At 28.9% G+C, this 22,779-nt stretch overlaps 6 protein-coding genes and 1 long non-coding RNA gene across 14 annotated transcripts; 3 read left to right on the forward strand and 4 right to left on the reverse strand.

The window, feature by feature from the left end:
* Window positions 1-1,485: 1,485 nt before the first annotated feature.
* Window positions 1,486-3,981, reverse strand: LOC122569282 (ubiquitin carboxyl-terminal hydrolase). 2 transcript variants are annotated; one of them, XM_043730092.1, is made up of 9 exons: window positions 3,888-3,981; window positions 3,668-3,768; window positions 3,520-3,572; window positions 3,420-3,431; window positions 3,092-3,220; window positions 2,866-3,017; window positions 2,639-2,780; window positions 2,501-2,576; window positions 1,486-2,389 (listed from the first exon to the last, which is right to left on the reverse strand). In XM_043730092.1, exons 3-9 carry the CDS (start codon window positions 3,553-3,555, stop codon window positions 2,232-2,234), a joined length of 705 nt encoding a protein of 234 aa, XP_043586027.1. In that variant the 5' UTR covers window positions 3,556-3,572; window positions 3,668-3,768; window positions 3,888-3,981; the 3' UTR covers window positions 1,486-2,231. The 2 variants fall into 2 exon arrangements, with proteins under 2 accessions (XP_043586027.1, XP_043586026.1); XM_043730091.1 differs by lacking the exon at window positions 3,888-3,981 and having other exon boundaries at window positions 3,668-3,863.
* On the forward strand, window positions 3,968-6,465 carry LOC122569278 (alpha-L-fucosidase). Of its 2 annotated transcripts, none has more exons than XM_043730074.1 (7): window positions 3,968-4,108; window positions 4,384-4,684; window positions 4,816-5,067; window positions 5,132-5,494; window positions 5,577-5,795; window positions 5,873-6,096; window positions 6,196-6,465. In XM_043730074.1, exons 2-7 carry the CDS (start codon window positions 4,399-4,401, stop codon window positions 6,286-6,288), a joined length of 1,437 nt encoding a protein of 478 aa, XP_043586009.1. In that variant the 5' UTR covers window positions 3,968-4,108; window positions 4,384-4,398; the 3' UTR covers window positions 6,289-6,465. The 2 variants fall into 2 exon arrangements, with proteins under 2 accessions (XP_043586009.1, XP_043586010.1); XM_043730075.1 differs by lacking the exon at window positions 3,968-4,108 and adding an exon at window positions 4,285-4,305.
* Window positions 6,298-9,143, reverse strand: LOC122569277 (cytosolic non-specific dipeptidase). 3 transcript variants are annotated; one of them, XM_043730073.1, is made up of 6 exons: window positions 9,125-9,143; window positions 8,278-8,402; window positions 7,749-8,199; window positions 7,186-7,611; window positions 6,625-7,098; window positions 6,298-6,546 (listed from the first exon to the last, which is right to left on the reverse strand). In XM_043730073.1, exons 2-6 carry the CDS (start codon window positions 8,316-8,318, stop codon window positions 6,502-6,504), a joined length of 1,437 nt encoding a protein of 478 aa, XP_043586008.1. In that variant the 5' UTR covers window positions 8,319-8,402; window positions 9,125-9,143; the 3' UTR covers window positions 6,298-6,501. The 3 variants fall into 3 exon arrangements, with proteins under 3 accessions (XP_043586008.1, XP_043586006.1, XP_043586007.1); XM_043730071.1 differs by lacking the exon at window positions 9,125-9,143 and adding an exon at window positions 8,895-9,116; XM_043730072.1 differs by lacking the exon at window positions 9,125-9,143 and adding an exon at window positions 8,818-8,901.
* LOC122569275 (HBS1-like protein) lies at window positions 9,125-13,633 on the forward strand. Of its 2 annotated transcripts, XM_043730066.1 has the most exons (10): window positions 9,125-9,297; window positions 9,402-9,467; window positions 9,554-9,853; window positions 9,925-9,966; window positions 10,083-10,160; window positions 11,472-12,024; window positions 12,093-12,322; window positions 12,392-12,587; window positions 12,677-12,882; window positions 12,957-13,633. In XM_043730066.1, exons 1-10 carry the CDS (start codon window positions 9,255-9,257, stop codon window positions 13,409-13,411), a joined length of 2,169 nt encoding a protein of 722 aa, XP_043586001.1. In that variant the 5' UTR covers window positions 9,125-9,254; the 3' UTR covers window positions 13,412-13,633. The 2 variants fall into 2 exon arrangements, with proteins under 2 accessions (XP_043586001.1, XP_043586003.1); XM_043730068.1 differs by lacking the exon at window positions 10,083-10,160.
* On the reverse strand, window positions 11,634-14,792 carry LOC122569284 (selenoprotein K-like). 2 transcript variants are annotated; one of them, XM_043730098.1, is made up of 5 exons: window positions 14,395-14,792; window positions 14,200-14,281; window positions 14,045-14,119; window positions 13,878-13,963; window positions 11,634-11,771 (listed from the first exon to the last, which is right to left on the reverse strand). In XM_043730098.1, exons 1-5 carry the CDS (start codon window positions 14,411-14,413, stop codon window positions 11,752-11,754), a joined length of 282 nt encoding a protein of 93 aa, XP_043586033.1. In that variant the 5' UTR covers window positions 14,414-14,792; the 3' UTR covers window positions 11,634-11,751. The 2 variants fall into 2 exon arrangements, with proteins under 2 accessions (XP_043586033.1, XP_043586034.1); XM_043730099.1 differs by lacking the exon at window positions 11,634-11,771 and having other exon boundaries at window positions 13,630-13,963.
* A 149-nt stretch (window positions 14,793-14,941) lies between these two features.
* On the reverse strand, window positions 14,942-20,875 carry LOC122569276 (probable cytochrome P450 4aa1). 2 transcript variants are annotated; one of them, XM_043730070.1, is made up of 7 exons: window positions 20,737-20,875; window positions 18,636-18,804; window positions 18,112-18,489; window positions 16,984-17,041; window positions 16,333-16,868; window positions 15,284-15,463; window positions 14,942-15,203 (listed from the first exon to the last, which is right to left on the reverse strand). In XM_043730070.1, exons 1-7 carry the CDS (start codon window positions 20,749-20,751, stop codon window positions 15,019-15,021), a joined length of 1,521 nt encoding a protein of 506 aa, XP_043586005.1. In that variant the 5' UTR covers window positions 20,752-20,875; the 3' UTR covers window positions 14,942-15,018. The 2 variants fall into 2 exon arrangements, with proteins under 2 accessions (XP_043586005.1, XP_043586004.1); XM_043730069.1 differs by lacking the exon at window positions 20,737-20,875 and adding an exon at window positions 19,982-20,131.
* LOC122569286 lies at window positions 15,871-18,102 on the forward strand. Its single transcript, XR_006317394.1, has 3 exons — window positions 15,871-15,978; window positions 17,077-17,255; window positions 17,331-18,102. It is a non-coding gene; the product is annotated as an uncharacterized LOC122569286 (long non-coding RNA).
* Window positions 20,876-22,779: the final 1,904 nt, after the last annotated feature.

A 22,779-nucleotide genomic window follows, 5' to 3' on the forward strand; every position in this document is an offset into this window, starting at 1 on the left:
TCATTCACATTTTATCGGTGAAAGTATCATGTACAATCATCGTGGAATTGGGAAAAAAGCTATTATTTATGAAAATGTAGAAGTAGTCATCACTCACGCATCAGTCATTCGACAGATTAATGTTAATATTACATTTTCAAGTGATAACGCTTGGTATGCGTATATCGATCATACTTTTATTGATAACGTATTGATAGCTTTTTTGTCTGTTTATACACATATACGTTTCATTTTAAAGTTTTATTCCATTTTAAATTCGATTTTGTAAATCCTAGATCCACTATTATTTTTATTATTTTTATGGTCTATGAACGAGACATGTACCTTTTGTTAGGGAAGACCTTTTTCTCAGCTCTGCACGAAATACGTTTTATCTTTCTATCTTTTTGCTCCAAATTTTCCATTCCAATGACGTAGCGCTTGTCCAAGTAAATGGAGTTGAACTAATAGAATTCTTTGCCTACCACTATCGAATTCTATATTTGTACAAGTGTAATAAGATCCTTTTACCTCCGATTGGAAATTCCTTATTGAGGATTCCTGAATTGTTTTTGCCTCGGAAATTAATTCGACGCTAATCATCCTTTAAAAGAACAAAGTAATTGTAATTTCTAATTTAATAACCAGAAAGTTGTGCAATATATTGTGCAGTGATTGATTGTTTTCTTTATCTATCGTCTATTAAAAATAATTAAAGAAAAATTTCGTAAAGAAACAAATAAAGAACAATGCGAGACTCCTTACTTTAATAGGTTATTTCTATTGTGCACTCTTGATATATTTTTTAATTATCACACAGCACGCTGATATCGTTCACAATTGAAACATCCTTATGTAATATGGTTGCTAAAGAATTAGCCGGTATGAAAGAAAATGTGCATCGTCTCGTCCTTCGCAACATATTGAGAAATTTATTGGACATTATGTATCGTTTTTCCCATAAAAAGATCAAACGATTCAGTGATCGCAGAAAATTTTCCACCGCAAAATTTTTCCTAAAACAGACTGAAATGACAAACAATGACTAATGCACACTAAATGTTTGTTATCAATATCGTCATTTTGTATACATTCTTCAATTACTTCATTTCGAATCAAAGCGATAATAATTTGCAACGATGCTATTTTTTAAGTTTTTGTCCCCCGTTTTATTTATAATTTTAACATATCATGCAAGAAATAGGAAGATATAGTAAATAAACAATCAATTACGGATCTATTTCGTGTTTTTTTAGACTACTATTTAGAGAGTGGAGCCAAGATGCTCACTTTCAGAGGAGGATCTAAAATAACTAGGCCTTTTACTAGGTTCTGGTCAGTGACCGACAGGTTTTTCGACCTCAGATAATAGATAATAAAACAAAAGTATTTTAATTGTACAAGGATTATCAAATGTTCTGTATACACGTACTTCGTGTACACGTTGATTGTCGTAAACATCTATCCACGATATGAATGGTTCACTAGGTCAAAAACAAATAATTATTTATCTACATCCAGGTTCTGGAAAAATTTTATTGAAGAACATGAGTCATTAACATGATAATACAACGTAGAAAGCTGAACAATCTAAACTTTTAAAAATAATTAAATCGTACAAATTATTTTTTATAATAATGTTAATTTATCAATTATAAATGTTTTACTTTGATGCAACGTAAATTTTAAAAATAATTGATATAAAAGTAGGAATTATTGTATGATAAAATTGAATACTAGATGCATTTTGTTTCTTCTAGAAAAGACATTTTTAATAAGTATAGCAAGTGCAGATACACATATTTTTAGTTGCTTAGAGCGAATATTTATAAACAACGATACAAACAACTGTCACACAACTACTACTATAAGATTGATGTGTACTTATTGATAGTGATATATATATATATATTTATTTATTTATATTCATATTTTATTAGTCGAAATTTATGAAAATATTCGCGTCACATTTATTCGTCAAAAAATAGTATAAAAAAATGATATAATAAAATTAGTATAAAAGATATAAAACTATTAAAGTTTCGCTATTATGCGATTTCAATTATTTTTATGCTTTTATCGTTCCATAAAATAGATATGTTTTACTTGTATCACGAATATCCATATTATAATACAGTAATAAGCAAATGTTAATAAATGCAATATAAAAAGCAGACGTACACGTATAATGTACAAAATAAATTATTTCAACAGTTATCTTAAAATGGATATGCTACATCGTATTTATTAAGTTACAATGCTCCTGCATCGCTATTAGCAAGAGCAAGAACTGTGAAGCACACTTCTTCTGGATCACGAGCCATATATTCTTTACAAACACGTGCTGCATCTTCTAACAGTGTTTCTGGACTAGTTGTACCATGATTAATAGGAGAAGGTTTACGTCCATCTAAAATATCCCATATGTACATAATATAATATTCTTATAGATTAGTATTTATACAATTATTTACTATGTAAATAATTATATAAGTATATACAGCAGTATTAAAATTTTCACCTAATTCGTATAAAACTCCATTTTTGTGTATAAGTGCTACAAAATGATGGTACACTGGTATTTCATCGCTTGGTACCTACCAAATACTTTCGATTAGTACTTATTTCTGTAAGTACACAAAAAATAAGAAGATCATACCTCTGTTTGACCCTCTTGTGCCACATCTTTATGAGTGATACTAATACCATCAGATTCCATTAGAAGCTTCCCACATTCCATATAAGAAAGATTTTTCGCATCATCTAAAAAGGTTTTTAGAAAACCATCCTGAAGATCTATACTGTAAAAGTAAATTGAACAATTTACAACATATGATATCTGTTGAAAAACAAATTAATATTCTGTATTTTTACCGAAATACCTACATGTCTCGATTATTGCCAACACTGTGAATTAATGCAATTGTACCACAGGCATTATGAATGTACTGTTTCATATGAAAAACTTCTGGATCTTTAGGAGTACTTACATCTTCTTCTTTAGCGCCTGATTCTTTGTCTTCTAAGCTATTATCACCCTAAGTCACATAAAATTATTAGAACTACAACCTTTATACAATAAAATGTAATAATATAATCTTTATTTTGAAACCTTTTTGGATAAAGGATATAGCAAAATAACAGCAACAACTGGTTTAGGAACAAGTGCCAACAGATCAGGTTCCAGACCATAAACATCAACAACAGACCAATCTTTTGCTACGCCTAATTTATGTAAAAACTGTAAAACAAATCTTTGAATTATAAAGTTTAGTAACTACAAAATTATTAACAAGTTTACTTTACAATAACATAAATAAATCATTTAATGCATAAATGGATGTATTGTCTTTAATCTTTAAATAAAATGAAAGACTTATTTATAACATAATTACAAGATTAAATATCAATATCAATAATGAAAAATCATTATGATTTACCTTTGTCATAACCTAAAACAAAGAAATGAAATTATGTAAAAAGATATTATACATATATATTTTTCATCTTAATGATTATGATGAAAATACAAATTCTTACTTCTGGATTAGATTCCATCGGAATCCAAGATGACATGATGAATTTTGTTGATTCTAAAAGATATCGGCAAATTTAAAGTTTCATATTCTAACTTCTAATTCGCTGTAAATACTTTTCAAGAAGAATTTTTACGAGAACGATTACTTACAACAGATGTTATAAATTCACAAAAGCGTATTTGCCGTATTATACGTGCAAAATTTTAATGTTGTTATCAATTTATCACACTCAGACGAATTTGCCGAAATCCTGTGACATTGACACAATTTGATGACACATTATTGGACAGTAGATAAGATCAATATTAAAATGAACTTATAATAGAATAATTAATAACAAAATATTTAGTTGTTTTGTTCGTAGCTTACTTTATTAGTCTTATGGTAAAGTGTTCAATGTACTTTCTTAAATTTTTCATTTGTTTGCAGTAGTCAACATGGCTACCGGCTTAATAAAATCAGATTATTTCATGAAATTTATATCAACGACTACATACTATGTACATATGTCAGAAGCATATATAAAAATGAATATTTTTTCTCTATTTTATAAAATATATTTATAAGATTTTTAAAAAACATAACAAAGGGTAATTTTATGAACATTTATCTCCCTTATTTTAAGTATTGATTTTGTATTCATAATAATTCACTTATATATTATATCTATATCAATTATTTTAACATATTTTATAATGAAACAACAAATTTGACAAATAAAAAAAATTAATTAATTCATGTTATTCAATCTTATCATATATTAAATGAAATCGGAATCGATAAGCAGGTTTCCACCTTAATTTTTAATTTTTTATGTGATAAAGTATGAATATTTGTGTAAATACTTTCCATAATTTATTTGCAGTAAATAGTATAAATAATGTGCAATACAATGATTTTACAAATTTACATTTTATTCATTTCTTCAATGATATATACAACATGGGGGAGAGATCAATATGTATTAGTAACAACAGATATAGAAAGCCATGAAACACTTTGGCCTATAAAAACAGAAATAAACCAGTATTCTCCAACATGGGATAGTTTAGATAGTCGTCCGCTTCCAACTTGGTATGATGATGCAAAAATCGGTATCTTTATTCACTGGGGTGTTTTTAGTGTTCCTAGTTTTGGCTCTGAATGGTTTTGGAATAATTGGAAAGGTATTTTTATTACTGTTACTATTAATTACAATCAAATATATATTATTATTTATTTATTTCAATCAAAATTCTTTACTTTTTGCAAAATGATATAAATTTATAAAGAATTCAAGATAAACTTTCATTTTCAGAAGAACAGATTGATACTAAATACCGTGACTTTATGAAACAAAGGTATCCGCCTAGTTTTACATATCAAGACTTCGCTCATGAATTTACTGCTGAATTTTTTAATGCAACACAATGGAGTTTATTATTTCAAGCTTCAGGTGCAAAATATGTTGTATTAACAAGCAAACATCATGAAGGGTATACATTATGGCCTTCAAAATATTCGTTCAGTTGGAACTCTGCAGATGTAGGACCAAAAAAAGATCTTATAGGTAATTATTAAATTGAATTTTTTACTGTTTAAATTATTTTGTATCTGTATTTAATGATTTTTAGGTGAATTGGCTACAGCAATAAGAAATTCAACTAATTTGAAATTTGGTCTTTACCATTCTTTGTATGAATGGTATAATCCTCTATATTTATCTGATAAAAATAACAATTTTACAACCCAAATTTTTGTTCGTCAAAAGATAATTCCTGAATTGCACGAAGTAGTAGAAAAATATAAGCCAGAAATTGTATGGTCTGATGGCGACTGGGAAGCACCAGATGTTTATTGGAAATCAAAAGAATTTTTGGCTTGGTTGTACAATGAAAGTCCTGTGAAAGATACAGTTGTAGTAAATGATAGATGGGGACAAAATATACCATGTCATCATGGTGATTTTTACACATGTTCTGATCGTTATAATCCTGGTAAATTGAATTTAGTATAATCAACATACATGCTTGAAATTTATATTGCTTCTTTATTTCACTTGTAATTTGAGATCTTTAGGAGTACTTCTACCACATAAATGGGAAAACTGCATGACGATTGATAGAAGATCTTGGGGATTTCGTAGGAATGCTGTTTTATCAGAGTATTTGACTTTATCAGAATTGGTCAAAGAATTAGCAATTACTGTAAGTTGTGGAGGAAATTTATTAATGAATGTTGGACCAACAAAGGATGGCGTTATTAGCCCAATATTCGAAGAAAGATTACGTGGAATGGGTATATTCCCCAATGCAAAAATGTACTTATTTGTATAATGTTAGTAAATTTATTTCAAATATAATTTATGCAATTAGGTGAGTGGTTAAAAATAAATGGAGAAGCTATTTACAATACCAAACCTTGGATAACACAAAATGATACTTTATCTAATACCGTATGGTATACACAAAGCAAAAACGTAAAACAAGTTTATGCTATAATTCTTGAATGGCCAAATGAAGGTTTATTATATTTAGGATCACTTAAAACATCTCCTAGTACACAAATTTCAATACTTGGATCTAAATTATTAATTAGAGTACGTATCTATATTTTGAATAGATATTAAATTCATATTACACAAATAGTAATACTAAATATAATTGAATAAAATAATAACTTTAACTTTCAATTTCAGTGGAAACAAAGTAACGAAAAATTGATCGTATCATTACCAGCAGAACTTGATAAAGGACAACCAGCTTGGGTATTGAAAATAAAACCAGAATAACAGAAACAATGATATCTAAATATATATTTTATTAAAGATAATACGTTTTGTATTCACTTGAAAGAAAAGATACATGTAAGTCGCAAAATAGCGTTTTATAACTTCCGTTCCCTCCAAATTTTTATTTGTATATTGTATTGTAAGAAAAAAATAAATTCTTGAGTACATCAATATAAACCCACATCTTACTTATGTTTTCAATATATATGTACCTTACAGTTGAGCTATCTCGTACAAATAAGCTCCAAGTAATTTAGTCTAAACCAAAAATAAAATATCCTTAAGTTCAAGTAAAACCGTTACTATAAATTATACCATCGTCAATGGTATACTTACGCCCCCGATATAGTTACGAATGTCCAGTTTTTCGTTCTGGGAATGTGCCCCATCATCACCAGCACCAACTGGTAAGAGTAATACGTTTTTGCCTGTTACTTCTTGGAATGTTAAAGTAACCGGAATTGAGCCTCCTTCGCGTGATAAATCAGGCTCTACATTATAAACATGCTTGGTAGCTTTTCGACCAGCTACATAGTTTGCATGATCAGGATTTTCAGACCAAGTTCTTCCTCCATGATACATGCTGACATTGAATTTATTTGGACTACCTCTGACAGCCCATTTTTTGTTTAGATACGCTGTTACTTTTTGTACAGTATCTTCTGGAGTCATATTTGGTACTATTCTAATTGAAAATTTACCAATAACTTTTCCTGGAATAACAGTTTTTGCACCTGGCTCACTAAATGCGCCCTGTATTCCATGAAGTGATAAACTGGGCTGTCTCCACCGATGCATCAATAATTGAATCTAACAATATAATATAATGTAATGTATAACTATTTACGTAATAATGTATAAAATATATCAGTAGTAAGTAAAATTATAAATATTTACTTTATCTTCATGAGCTAATTTACTAGTTCCAACAGAGTCCCTGAATTCAGCAACATCGAATTCTATCGTTTTATAGGATTCTATTTCCTTTTCCACAATTTTTGTTACATTATCATAAATACCATCTATTAAAATTTTTCCATTTACATCAACTAATGTATTTAACAAATATATTAAATCTGCCATTCCTTCATGTATAGATCCACCAAATGTACCACTATGTAGATCTTTAACAGCACAAGTTACTTCCACTTGGAAATAACAGATACCTCTTAAGCCATACGTAATACAAGGTTTTTTGGTACCCAGCCAGTAATTATCAGATATGCACACATAATCTACACCTTGCAAAAATGTATCTTTTCGTGCCAAAAGAAGATCATCTAATCCTTCACTACCACTTTCTTCCATGCCCTCAAAGACAAACTACAATTAAACAGTCAAAAAATATATAATAAATGAAATTGCAAAATAACATATAGAAAGTATATAATTAAATAAATCAATATATAGAAATATATTAACATATAGAAAACATATAGAAAATTTACAATTACAAATACCTTGAGATTAACAGGGATATCTGTTCCAATAGCTTTATAAGCCTGTAATGCATGAATCCAACAAAGTACAGGGCCTTTGTCATCTGTACTTCCTCGTCCATATAATTTGTCATTTTTCTCAACAAGAGTAAATGGTTCAGTATCCCAGCCATCTTCTTTTAATGCAGGTTGAACATCTAAATGTCCATATATAAGAACAGTCCTTTTTTCAGAATCAGACCCTAGAGTTCCTAACAAAACAGGTGGAAGAGGAATTACACTTCCATCTGGAAGAGTTTGTTTTCCTACATCTGCTAATTCTGTAGTGACTCCAAGATTTTTTAATTTCATTTCCGCCCATTTCATCATCTTAATTATTTCATTTCTATGATCTGGCCATGCTGAGACAGATTTTATAGCTACTGCTTCTTTTAAGTCGTTTATATACTCTGTTTTATGATCATCAATATAACTAGAAATGAAATAAATACCAAGATTATATTAATCCTATATTATAAAATAAGTTAAATATTTATATAAAAATATATACCTAAATAGATGTTTTAATGTAGATGGAAGTTCTGAAGTCATCTTTTTTGTCTGTTATGTTAAAGTATATCTCCCAAAATGATTAAATTGATCTTCAATCAGCAATGAAAGAACTAAACTTGTTTCCTGCAAGTATGTATATATATATATGTACAATAAGCCAGGAATGTTATCTCATGGGCGTGGCTTGGTACCATTAGAAGTGGCTTAAAATTTATTACTCTAATTTTGATAAGTTTACAGCCTACTTTTAATATTTTATGTTTCAAATTCAAAGTTTATATATCTGAATACTAGTAATTTAGGTCAAATTTGCAAAATATTTAAAGTGTTTTAATATTTAGATAACCATGTGTATAAGCAAATAAATAAAATAAAAATGATATAATTATACTTCTCTGAGATTGAAATTGATATCAAGAATATTAACATATTTTTATTCTTATTCTCTATGTATTCTACGATGTATACGTCCTATGTAATACCAGATAATACTAGTATATTCTTAATATTATTTAGTTCAATGTATAATAGTATATACTTTATAAAAAATATTATTTTCTGTTGAAATAACGACAAAAAGAATCATGCAACTATAAATGAGGCTTATATACTTACATATACTGACTGGTATTAATACATGTTACGCTATTTATACTTTTTAAATGCAAATAAAAGAGAGTTAAGTGATATATGTTACTGATAATGTTAGTAATAATACATTAGTGAAATTATATCCACATGTTGAATATACTATGCGTAATTAACGTAATATCGGATAACATATATATGAAAATTCGGTTATTTGTTATAAACGTCGTCAATGTAGATGGCGGAATTTAGCTCACCTCACGGTCACATAAACCGTGGCCGTAGCTGAATCTATTCCGTGTAACATGGAAGATTATAAATAATAAAGTAGAGAAGACTATCTTTTTGTCGTATTTTTATTGCAATCTTTTGCACGAAATTTATAAAATGTCTCGTCATCGCGATGTACGATGCATGAATTATTCAGAAGGTACACGAAAATAAAATAAATGCACGATAATTTTATCTATTTAAATATTGTTAAACTGTTGATTAAACTTAAAAAGTTTATATAACGTAACATATTCTTTACAGAATACGAAGGTTACGATGATGTCTATGGACATTCTGTAGAAGATGACTACTGTGTATCTCCTAGTGGTACTTCTGTTAAATATGTATTCAACGTACCAGATTTTATGTAATTAATATAGTGTTAATGTAAATATTTATGGTTTAAATTGCAGCTGAACAATTTTTATTTGATCGAAGTAAGCAACAAAATATTGCATCCTTTATTACGGAACCAGATATAATAGAAGACAACGAAGATAATGAGGAACTTCCAATATCTTTCAACGATGAAAATGTAACACTTACAGACATCGAATGGGGCAAGCTTATGTCATGTATGGAACCTATAAAAAATGTTATAGGAGACACAGTACCTGAGTCTGAGATCAAAAAGAAAATTATTCAATCAAATTTTGATGTTAAAATAGCACTTGATTTAATATTAAAAGAATCTTCTCCGAAAACTGCTACTGGTATGTGTATTATATATATGTATATTTTTAGTATTCCTTTCATATTTTTTAAAGTAATTTAATTATTTTAGGTTCATCTATGGCTAATAAGGATAATTTAGAACCACATCCAGGTATATCATTTATCAACATTATAATATTTTTATTAGTAAATAACTTCATAGTATTATTTCTTAACCTATAATTTTTTTGTTTCATGTATTGTCTTTGAAACCATTGGTAAGGTAAGATGCTGCATCTGTTAAGCCTCAGCCTAATTCATTCATTATACCCAAATTATCATTTAACAAACAAGAGAATATTGAAGGTACTAACGAGAATGTATGTCTCATGAATAATTTAGAAAGTTTCAAAGACTTAGCTATTAGTAACTCTCCTATGAGATTTTCCTCTTTGTCTGGGTTTAGTAATCTTGTTAATTCCCCATTGTCAAGTTCTACATCTTTCAAAAATAATTCGGATTCAGTAGCATTCAAAACCTTAGCTGATTTAACAGCACATCATTTACAAAAAAATAGCAATTTAATTGATAATGCAAATTCTAACGAAAAAAGTTTGTCGCCTAAGACAAATTTTGTAATACCAAAATTATCAATTAAGAAAGATAATTGTAGTGATATAAATAATATACAGTTAGATTTACCTACTGCTCAAAAAGATATAGATGATAGTATATTAAATGATAAAAAGACAGACGATTCTATGGATTCACTCGAACAAAGTTTATTTAGTGCATTTGCCTTTTCAAGAGATTATCCTAACACTATTATTAAAAATAACTCGCAAAGTGTAAAGTCACAAAATGATCCAGTATTAAATGTAAGTGGTACTCGAACACCATCACCAGATCCTTGGATTATTGATTTAAATTCTACTTTGAAAGAAACCACACTTTTAACTTCAAATGATAATAGTCATACAAAATCGGAAGTATTAGAAGACATTCACAATGTCATTCCTATTTCAACCTTACAGATTACTAATGAAAATATTGAAATTCCATATGCTATGCTACCTACAAAATTAAATTTAAGTTATCTTAAATATGTTAAACTTCCATATACCAAAAAAAACGTATCTTTATTTGGTAGAACATTGTGTAGAACATGGAAATTGAAAAAGCCAATTCTCAAATCTCAACAAGAACACCATAAAACAATAAAAAGATTTAATTTTTCAGTTCCTTACACTCGTACTTAACAAAATATATAGTATCATACAGATTTAGAATTAGATGCAAAGTTTCTGTGGTAAAAAATGTTGTCATAATTGAATATTTCAATGAACGTAAGGTTGAATTATAAATTTTATGAATATATACGTTTACATATATACATATATATATGAAAAGTTACAATTGATATATATGTAAGATGACGCAATATGATATATTAAAAAACGATTCCTTTTACTTATATGACTATATATATTTACTGTAAAGTACTATTTTCATGTAAATATTGTTTCCGAAGTTTTAAAGCGAAAATTGTGAATTTTTAAACTCAAAATGTATTTTTAATATTTGAACTAATATAATATATGTTTATATTAAAATTTTTACATATTTTTTTATATTTAATATCAAAATAACAATAGTCTACAATAAATTTTATGATAGGTAAAAAATTGTCATCCAAATATACATTTCAAGCTACAACACCTTCCAATGTGAAAATTATTCCCGCTGGGAAACGATCTGTTGTAAAAGGCTTTAATATAAGCGGGACTGAAAATACTGATCTATTGAATTCCCGTATTGAGAGTCCTCGCTCTCAAAGCCCATATTCTGATTATAATAGTCCAGAAGTAAAAAGAAAGGAAAATATAGTATCAAAGGAAAGAAGAGCAGCTTCTTCGAACGCAAATAGCCCGCGATGCCAGTCCCCAGTATCAGGACATCAGACACCTGACTTGGATTCTAAAATAAAATTCAATGAAGAAAAAGATGTTACAAAGATTTATAAAGATAAAAGAGGAGATAGCAAAGAACAATTACATCTAATTGTGGTTGGTCATGTAGATGCTGGTAAAAGTACTTTATTAGGGCGACTTTTATGCGAGTTAGGAGAAGTTCCAACAAGATTAATTCACAAATATCAACAAGAAAGTAAAAAAATAGGGAAACAATCATTTGCTTATGCATGGGTCCTTGATGAAACAGGAGAAGAAAGGTAATTAATGGAAACAATGTCAATAGACTCTTTTAGTATTAATTGATTTCTGTATATATTTCTAATAGGGAACGTGGAATAACTATGGATGTTGGGCATTCTAAATTTGAAACAGAAACAAAATGTATTACTTTATTAGATGCACCTGGGCATAAGGATTTCATACCTAATATGATTATTGGTGCTACTCAAGCTGATGTAGCTTTGTTAGTAGTAGATGCTACTAGAGGAGAATTTGAAACTGGTTTTGACAGTGGAGGTCAAACTAGAGAACATGCACTATTATTACGTTCATTAGGTATTCAAATTTTTCACATGGAAAGGAGAAATTATTCAATTTTCCAACAATGACTAATTTTTGTTACAGGTATATCACAGTTGACAGTAGTAATAAATAAATTAGATACAGTAGACTGGTCAAAGGAGAGATTTGATGAAATAGTAAGCAAAATGAGTGTATTCTTGAAACAAGCTGGGTTCAAGGATAATGTTACTTTTGTTCCTTGTAGTGGTCTATCTGGTGAAAATATATTAACAAAGCCTAAAGAACCTTTATCTAATTGGTATAATTATTTAAATATTTATTTAAAACATATAATATGTTTAAAATAAAATAAAATAATATACTAATTGTGATTGTATAATCATGCAGGTATACAGGACCTACATTAGTCAACGTTATTAATAATTTCAAGTGTCCTGAACGCCATATAGATAAACCATTTCGATTTTCGGTTAACGATATATTTAAAGGCACAGGATCTGGATTCTGTGTGTCTGGTCACGTAGAAACAGGCATGGTAGCTTTAGGTGATAAAGTTCTAGTATTACCGCGAAATGAAACTGCAATGATTAAAGGTATGTCAATCATGTATGATTTTCTTATATATATTTGGATACCTGCAATTAAAGTTTGTGACACTAATTTTTAGGTTTACAAATAGATGAAGTATCTATAACAAACGCATTTGCTGGAGATCAAGTTTCTTTAATATTATCTGGAATTGATCAACAAAACGTTGCGATTGGAGATATTATTTGTAATCCTCAAAATCCAGTTCCTGTAACAACACGTTTCCAAGCACACGTTGTTGTATTTGCAGTGAAAATACCTATTATGAAAGGTCTTCCTGTAATAATTCATCAACAATCTTTAGTTCAACCAGCTGTTATTACAAAATTAGTAGCACAACTTCATAGAAGTACTGGTGAAATGATAAAAAAGAAACCACGCTGTTTACCAAAAAATTCAAGTGCTATTATTGAGATTACAACACAAAATTCAGTTTGTATGGAATTATATAAGGATATCAAACAGCTGGGTAGAATTATGTTACGTGTAGAAGGAACTACTATTGCAGCTGGTCTAATTACAAAAATCAAATAACAATAATATAAAAAATTTATGTATTTGCAGTCCTAACTCTATGAACACACTTTTAATTTTACATATCACTATGTGCAGCTATGTATTTACATATTGCAGTTACATGCATGTAGCTACATATTTGTATATCGCAGGAAATATACCAGACTTCACATAATACTGTATCTATAAATTTGTAATTATATATATGTACATATAAATTAATTTGCAATAGAAAGTTCACTTATTTTTTTTAATGCATGTTTAATGTGTGACATATTTATAATGATTTATAATATTTTTAAAAATAATCTAATACATTTAATAAAATTACTCTTAAGATGTCTGTTCATTATCTCCTCATTATAAAAATTTCCAAGTTCTTAAGTAATTTCATTTTTGAACATGTTATAATTATAGCAATCACGTAAAAATTTTTAAATGGTATTACTTTACTGTTGAAAAGTTTTGCTTTTATTTTATTTACCACAACTACTACATCCTCCAATAGGAATATCAATAGTATGTCCTGTGTTATGTCTTCCTAATCTACGAGTTGGTGGACGCGGTGGCCTACATATGAAAACATGATATTAACATTATGTCCAAAGTATAAAATTTTGTTTACGGTTATATTAAAAATTATAATTTTACCCAGATCCAGGTCTATAATCTCTTGTATATTCGCTTCCATATTTGTTTATATTAGGATTGAATAATGTTTTAAAACTATAAAAATAATTTATTCAATTACGCATCTGCTTCTTTATCAATTTAATAAATCATAGGAAATGTTATAGGTTACTTACAACATTATAACCATGAAAATTATACCTGTGAAAAATCTAAACAATTTTAAATGCAAAGGAGTACCATATAAGACGCTTCCATCTGAAAATTTATTAATTATGATTGTATTTACAACAAACGCTTTAATTACATATATAATATAAGAAATTTTCATTATACAATGTTAGAAATTTCACTCATGTTAGCTTCATTACCATTTGATACGTAAACCATGTTTCACGATTATTATATAAAAGATATTGTTTAATTTATTTTTATATCTATTTCGGCTATAAAATAGTGCTTGATCACGTTTATATAAACATAACTTCAACTGCGACTTTCGTACTTTAACAGTTCGTTCTAAGACCACGTCATACGGAAGCACTAATAACGAAGTAGCGTTAACTTCAGAAGTATTATATTATACAACACATATGTATAATATGTTTCAATATTAATTAATGAAATTTCTCTTTTTATGATTTTTATTTCTAATTTCCAATCCTATTTACAAAATAAATGTTAAATTTCATTTTTATTCAACATATATCTAAATAAAATACATACACATAATTCATAGTATTCACATTGAAGACCGTAATTTAAAAAATTATTTACCTAACACTTATTAAATATTTGTTCATACTTTTACTTCTTTTACATATTTAATCTTTAAATAAAAACGTAAATGACTTTTATGGTAGAAAGGTTTTTGTACCATTAAAGGATGATTTTAATGTCATTATTTAGTCAAATTAATCAAAATTTAAAAAAGGCCTTTTTAATTGATATACTGATTGTTACACAATTAAATATATTAAAACAATAATTTACACTTATATTACAACACTTTTTGGCGTCTCATCGCGTACAATAACTTTTACCCAAAGCCCTCCTTGCGCTCTGATTGTCATTCTAAATTTCGGTCGTACCTCCTCTTTTCCAGGGACCGATTGTAATCTGCATCTTCTAAGAATTGCGCAAATCATGGATTTCATTTCGAGCATTGCAAATTTATTACCTGAACGAATAAATGATTTAGTTAAATAAAAAGTATCAAAATTTATAATAACGCCAGTTCTTTAAAACGCTGTTTCATACCGATGCAATTCCTTGGGCCAGCACTGAAAGGTATATGAGCGTAAGGATGCCTCTTTTCGGAATTTTCTGCATCGAAACGCTCAGGTTTAAATACTTCAGGGTCTGGAAAATGATGCGGCAAACGATGAGTGGCGTATGGGGATATTAAAACGCTACAACCCGTTGGTATCACATACTTTCCTAAAATGCGCATTGATGTTATACAGTAATTTTAAATTTTATAGAGACGTTTTATATTACTAATAATAGTGAAATATAGGTATAGGCTATATGATGTCATATAGGTATTTCCTCAGCAATTTCGATTTGAATATGTTGAGTCATTCCGAACAACTTTTTCCTATACATACAATGGGTGCTCGGTCTTAATTTTCAGGTTATATATTAAAACATGTTTATGTGTATTCTCTTCCTATATTTTATAAAAAATTGTACGTTAGGTATTATAATTATTGCGTACGTATGCGAGTGCATGTCCAAATTATAACCGTGTTTCCTACGCGAGCGCCACCACTTAAATAGCTTAACCCTATTTACTGCTTTCCTATTTCCATTTGGAATTTAGTGACTGAAAATTTTATTATTCTTTTTTTCTTTGGTTATTTATACACCACTGTGAAAATACTAAAAAAAGATCGCGTTAAAATTCATGAGGAGATAAAACACCGATGATTTCACGCGACGTATATGATACCGTACGTACTTTTGAAAAAAGTTGTTCATAGTGATGACTTTAATATTTACAACAACACGTTCCAAGAACATTGAGATCGGTGAGGAGATACCTTTGTACCGTTTAAATTAAGCGTAATAATTGAAGAAACTTCCTGGAAAAAGAGCTTCTAAGACAAAATAATGAACTGACTAAATTGCGTTGGAAGTTTTGTTAATATTATCTATGTTTGAACATTGTTTCTTTCTATCATTTACAAAATAAATAAAAGTTTTATAATAATTCAACTATTTGAGTAGAAAGTATCATAGGGTTATAGATCGTCATTTCAGAAAACTCTTCAATTTTATATAAAGAAAAAAAATTCAGGTTATACCGATTTTCACATCTTCACCTAGTTTCCTGGCTATTATCGGTACACTAGGATATAATCTCAATGATTCTTTGATGCACATCTCTAAACATTTCATATCTTTCAGATCGTTTATCGTAGGCAATTTTGGATTTCCATCAAAAATTCGGTCGAGTTCTTCTATGCATTTTTCCTGCCATTCAGGATTGTTGGCTAAAAGAAAGAGCGTCATCGCAGTCGCGGTGCCAACCGAATCCTGCCCAGCTAACATAAACGTGCAACATTCTTCGACAATGTCTTTATCGGAGAAGCAAGGATGTTTTTCGTTTATTTTCACCATGTATTCCAGCAAAGATATTTTTCTTGTCTCTTCTGTCTGATCATCAGGTGCAGGCTTTCTATTTCGTAAAATCTCGCGCTTTTCTTTCATCATTTTAAAACAAGTATCGAATAACTCGTTTCGTTGTTTTTGCTCTTGTCTACCATACTTCGTTAATCGGTAAATCCATTCCATTAATAGCCAAGGCTTCGTCATTCGGTATAGAAGCATAATTTGTCCCCTGGAACGAAAATTCAGACATACTGCATTATTTGTCTCTATCGCTAATTGTCAACAAAGATTATCGTATGTTCTAGTGTTGGAAAAATATAAAAACATGCATCTTCGATTCTCACTTTCGGAAAGGCAGATCGTCCATTTCGCTGGTCCTTTGGTTTATTCCCAAAACTGTTTCTGCAAACAGATAATAATTACTTCAAATATTACAGGGTCATTCCGAGAAATAAAGCGCAACGTTCAAAATACATATACGCTCAAAAATATTTGTACAGCAGTAAGAAGCTTTTCAATGAGAACTTATGACTTGTTCGCTAATTCTGGATACTGGATTAACTTAAAATTTATTTCATATGTTAATTGATAATTGAGAACTTCACCGAACTTTCAGGTAAAGGAATTTGCATTTTGTTTGCATATTGAATAAAAAGTTTGTCAACGCTATTAACAATAAAAATGTTTTCAGCAATATATCAACAAGTACATCAGGACGGATAATATTAATATATATGACAATGTCTTAGTATTTTACATGTTGTGCAATATTTTAAGAAGATATCAGTTTAGTAGAATTGTAATAATAAACCATAATATATTAGCGATAAAAATGTATTACTTCGTAAAAAATCGTAAAAAGGTATTACTGAATATTTTATATATATCGTCATAAATGAACGTTCTGCGAATTATTCACGATATTTTGCAAAAGCATACGAATGTTTCCACTAAGAGATTATTGACTCTGCAACATATGCGCACAATGGAATTATGCAAATTGAATAAGACATAACTTATAGACGACCTCATAAAGTACTACTTTTTCCAAGTACAAATTTTGTGCTTCTGTATAATTACTTGCAAATGGCAAAGTATATAACAAAAGATTAATGATCGTGAATAATGTAAAATATGTACATTTCATTTGAATACGAAATAATACGGCTGTCCTTGTAATTAATACTTATTAATAAACCTAATCAGGAATATAATTATGGCATATGAAATGGAAGAGAAGATATCGTCTGTAATAGTATGTTTGTTAAAAGAATAGAATATTTGTAATTATAAATTTTATATATTTATATTATTTATTTTTATATATTAATTGTAATTATAAAAAATATCTACAATTTACAAAAGACGTTGAAAGGAAGAGATAAGTAAATCGTTATTTATGAAATTTATGGAGAAAGAATTTATGGAGAAGTCTTTATTTGTGATTTAACATTAAACACGTTTTTACTTACCACTCAAGATATTGTAAACGGAATCATTAATGAAAGTAGTAATATTGATTTCTTGGTCTTTCTTTTCAAGAAACTTTTTCATCAGGCTATCTGCGTGCTCCGCGAAGATATTCGTAAATTTCTCGAGAATATGAAGATGAAAAGCAGGTTGTAAAATTTTTCGATGGACCTGCCAGGTTTCCATGTCCCTTGTAATCAAACCTTTCCCAAGGAAATTATCTAGCAATTTGTAGAAAAATACCTTCCTCGTGTGCTTCGTACTACTAAGCACCATTTGGATATCTTCTGGCTCCAGAAGTACCACGTATGGTAATATTGTTACCCATATTTTAACTAAACGTCCATAAATTTTACTTTCATTGCCTAATCTATAAAGGACTGAAATTTACATAACAATTTAATTTAATTATACTTTATTTTATGTACTTTATTTATTTTAATCGTTTATTTAGCAAATTTATCTTCTACGTTAATTTATTAATCTCTGAAAATTTGTTTAAATTTAACGAGTATTAGTGACTTACAATTTTTTGCAAGAGCACAGTTTACGTTTCCAATAATCGGTACAGTTTTCGGGCCGTTTAGTCGAGAAACATGAATGACACATCTGATATAATTTTTCAGTATGTACAAAATGAAAAAAATGGCCAAAATGACGAGGTATACCCACGCCTCACCCGTTGTATGCTCCCACTAGTAAAACAAAAAAAAAGCGCGCATTCTATTATTAACTTCTGTAACAAGGTAATCCTTATAAAATTAAAGTTTAAAATCGAAATTAAAGACTCATTCAGGTGTAAAGTACATTCAATATTTAATGTTTATATTTTCTTTTAACATTATTTTCGCCACTTTTCAAAATAAAAGTGACGTACCAACTATTTTTAAAATGTTGCACCTATTATATTTTCACACCGTAGTTAATCTATTTTCGACTGTCAAAGTGAAAAAAAAGAAACTAACTTCTTAGCGAACGTCTTAGGCATCGTCTTGCAACATGCTTCTAACTGTATGTGCATTTACTCTATTCTAAGATACGTTTTGCCAAATTATCCGGTTAATGACAGACTAAAATATTTTCAAGTTAACATAAAGCATTATATCAGTGATCATAGACTGCGATTAATTTGACATTCAGTCATTTTAAGATATTATTTCTATTTTTAATATTAATGAACTTCTCAACGTACATCGTTGATTTTTCATGTCTTAAGGATTAAAATTATGAAACGATGAGAGTTGCACATTTTCATTCGAAAACCGTTTAATACAGACATCTGTTAAGTTATTTTATTACGTTCATTGACTATTCAAGCTGGATCTTCTATTAATTGGTTCATAGAAACGTGTTATTGTCTACATGCCAGTTGAATAACAATGTATCACAACAAAAAATAAGCTACTGCGATCGGATTAAAATAAATTATGATTTATGAAATAAATTATGATAATAATAACTAGACTACAGATTTTTATGTACTTATTTTTATGCACTTAGAAAACTCGAGGGTAAAAGAATACACAAGATTGTTGTAAAATGCAAAAATATAGAAAGTAGTATTCAACAGGTGGATTCGTACAAAATGTAAAAGCGCGGAAAATGATATTCAGCAGATGAGTTCTTTCGTTTTTCCTTTGGTCCTGCATTCTTATTTGTGTTTGTGAAAGTACGAATCTATATAACGATTCGCATTCTTATTATAACGATAATAGTAACAATGAGTAACTGAATGAATAATTGAAAATACGCGTAAGTATTCTCAGCACAAAACCGTATTCCGTAAGTTTCCTTACAACTAACTTGCGCAAAACCGAACTTCACGGAATTTTAATCACTGAACTCGATAACAGAATACTTGTCGTCACTTACTATTTGCTGAGCTGTAACGACCATATTGTTTTAGATGTATAATTTCTTATATTATCGATACAGTGAAATACTTTTTGACAAAATGTGTGTTTGGGACTGCAGCATGGAACTCCGGCGTACCTTATTTAAGCATCTACTCCCACCAGATTGCTGGATCACTCAAGATTTGCTCAAAGTCCATAATGTATTTTAAATACGTTATACCTTGTATCGTAAGTCACGTAAACTTTTAATTTTATCCATACAAATATATTTTCTTTTTACCTATGTATGAATTATATCATTATCTCGTTAACTATCTAAGTTACCGGTTTTATTAACACGTTGATTCTTTGACTTCTTCCCTATTACGTTATATAAAAAGCGATTCAAGTCAAAACACTCCTTACTCTTACCGATAACATATAAGATTCCATTGAAATTTATTTACACGACAATAAATAAGTACGATTACAATACATATTCATTTATTTTAATCAATGCTGATACTCCTGAATTAGTAAATGGAGTGCGAATTTTTATGCAGTTATAGAAGATTTGAAAATGCAAAAGTATATAAAATATCTGCAGAAGAGTATTTGTTATGTATATTCAAGTAAATTCCTGCCTACATTTTATTCCATTAATAGTGTTCGTAAAAATATTAATTTGCACAAATATCCCTTGTCTATTTATTACATTCATTAAGTTTATCACATCATATCCATACGTATATATCATCTTTATGATGATTTTAAAAACTATTTTTCGCTCACCTCTAAGAACACCATAGGAATATCATAATCCTTTGTAACATGAAATAAAACGAATCGCTCTTCACATACTACACTCACTACAAGATTAAAGTAATCGGCCAACTAAACCCTCGCCGATGAATAGTAGTGGTTTATATAGGTGTAATGGAATACGAAGTGTGATGTGTTTACGGGGTCTATTAACAAGCAGTTCACAAACAAATCACGTATCGCTGATATGTGCAGGCGTGCTTTATAAAACATTTTTTTTCTCGCTCAACTTCTGAGAGGCGAGCACTGAGCACCGAAGATGATACTTTACGCGCATCCTTCCTATCAGGGTCGAGTCGAGAGGAAGGAACCTCGAAAACTTTTTCGGATGAATAAGTTATCATATTGTTATATAGACGTGTATTATCATTGTAATTAATAAGTCGTTTATTACGTGACTGAATCCATTAATAGTAGGTAAAGGAACTTCTGTTGTTATATAAAACTAGTGATAATCGATCAATAATAAAAATTAGCTAAGTAGAAATTGCTTTATTCTACTAATAGACGGTACTTTACTTTTGGACCTAATGTAGGGCTTTATGTGGTTTCTATAAAGCAAATTTATATAAGATGATGGTGGCATACGAAGACCTTGAAATATAATGGTTTACAAATACTGTTACGCGTTTATTTACTTTGAAATTCTCCCGCCTTAACGATCTTCTTCAAATACAAATCAGATGTCGAATATAATTATTTGTGATTTACGATATACATACGTACGTACTTCTAAGTTGGACGATTGCCAATTATTCTAATTGCAATTATCCTTGCAATTTGTGTTTAGTATATTTTGCTTTATTGTACACGACAGACAGTCTTTGCTATAGAAAATAAAAACTTACAAATTAAAATTATGAAATAATTGTAATGTCATAAACAGGAAACATACATACTAATCTTTACGTTTACAATTACCTCTATGGTGTTGTTCTATATTTACGATATTGGATCATTCTATTCAAAATTACATCAAGGAATTTTTATGTTTTTTATGTTATTGCTACCTATTTTAGTTTTACATTTCATGGAATTTGATTTCTCAACATAAGCTTCCATATTCCTCATACGCTGTTGATTTAAGTATTTTGATTTCCAAATTCATTTACTTTATGACATCATATTGGATAGACTAGGTATATAATTTCCTAATATAGCTGCCACCATGAGAACCACCATAAATGCGCTCGTTTATCTACATGTTTATCTTTTATTAAAAGCATTTTTTTAACCAGACCCATCGACTACCTTGCATAAATCTAATAAGTTAGGTCTTGTGCATAAAAAGACAAGTTTATTCGTGACAATGTTTGTGTATGAATGCACAAATGTGAGTTTATTCGTGATCGGTCAATAATGCGTTAACATTAAACACTACAAATTAAAGGTTTTCACCGACTATTAATTTTCTTCGAGATAAATTTATTCAATATCTGATGGAAATTCTTTATTTCTAAATTTTTAACTATATCATGGGCAATTTTTTTTTAAGCGCTCCTCATGAATAATTTATTTTATATGTGTTTATTTCAATATTTGATTTTCATAAAAATAAAAAGTAGCTTTTCATCGATCCACTGCTTTTCGCCTGAAGCCTGCAATCTGTTTCACATCTCTCCAAGCTGTAAAATGAAGATGTTTTAACGACATCTAGTGTTCATAAGGAGAAACATGTTACAAAATAACAATGAAATCAGAATAAACAGAATTTGATCGGATAACATTGAGTTAATTATGGAAGTACAAAGATACGTTACATAATACCATATTTTGCATGATGATTATACCAACTAAAAATATGGTATAATTAATATATACATGATTATACATATTAAATGAAACTCATCATCCCTAACATATTTAATTATATATTTATAATAAACAGATATCATTAATTATTATTACATTATCAGGTTAATATAGTAAACAATTTTCTGATGATTTTTACGAAAAAGAAGAATATTACGCATGCGCAGTGAAATATCGTCATGCTTCGCGGCTCTCAGGTGC

The sequence above is a fragment of the Bombus pyrosoma genome, linkage group LG7 (assembly GCF_014825855.1).
Source record: "Bombus pyrosoma isolate SC7728 linkage group LG7, ASM1482585v1, whole genome shotgun sequence".
NCBI classification, from domain to species: domain Eukaryota; kingdom Metazoa; phylum Arthropoda; class Insecta; order Hymenoptera; family Apidae; genus Bombus; species Bombus pyrosoma.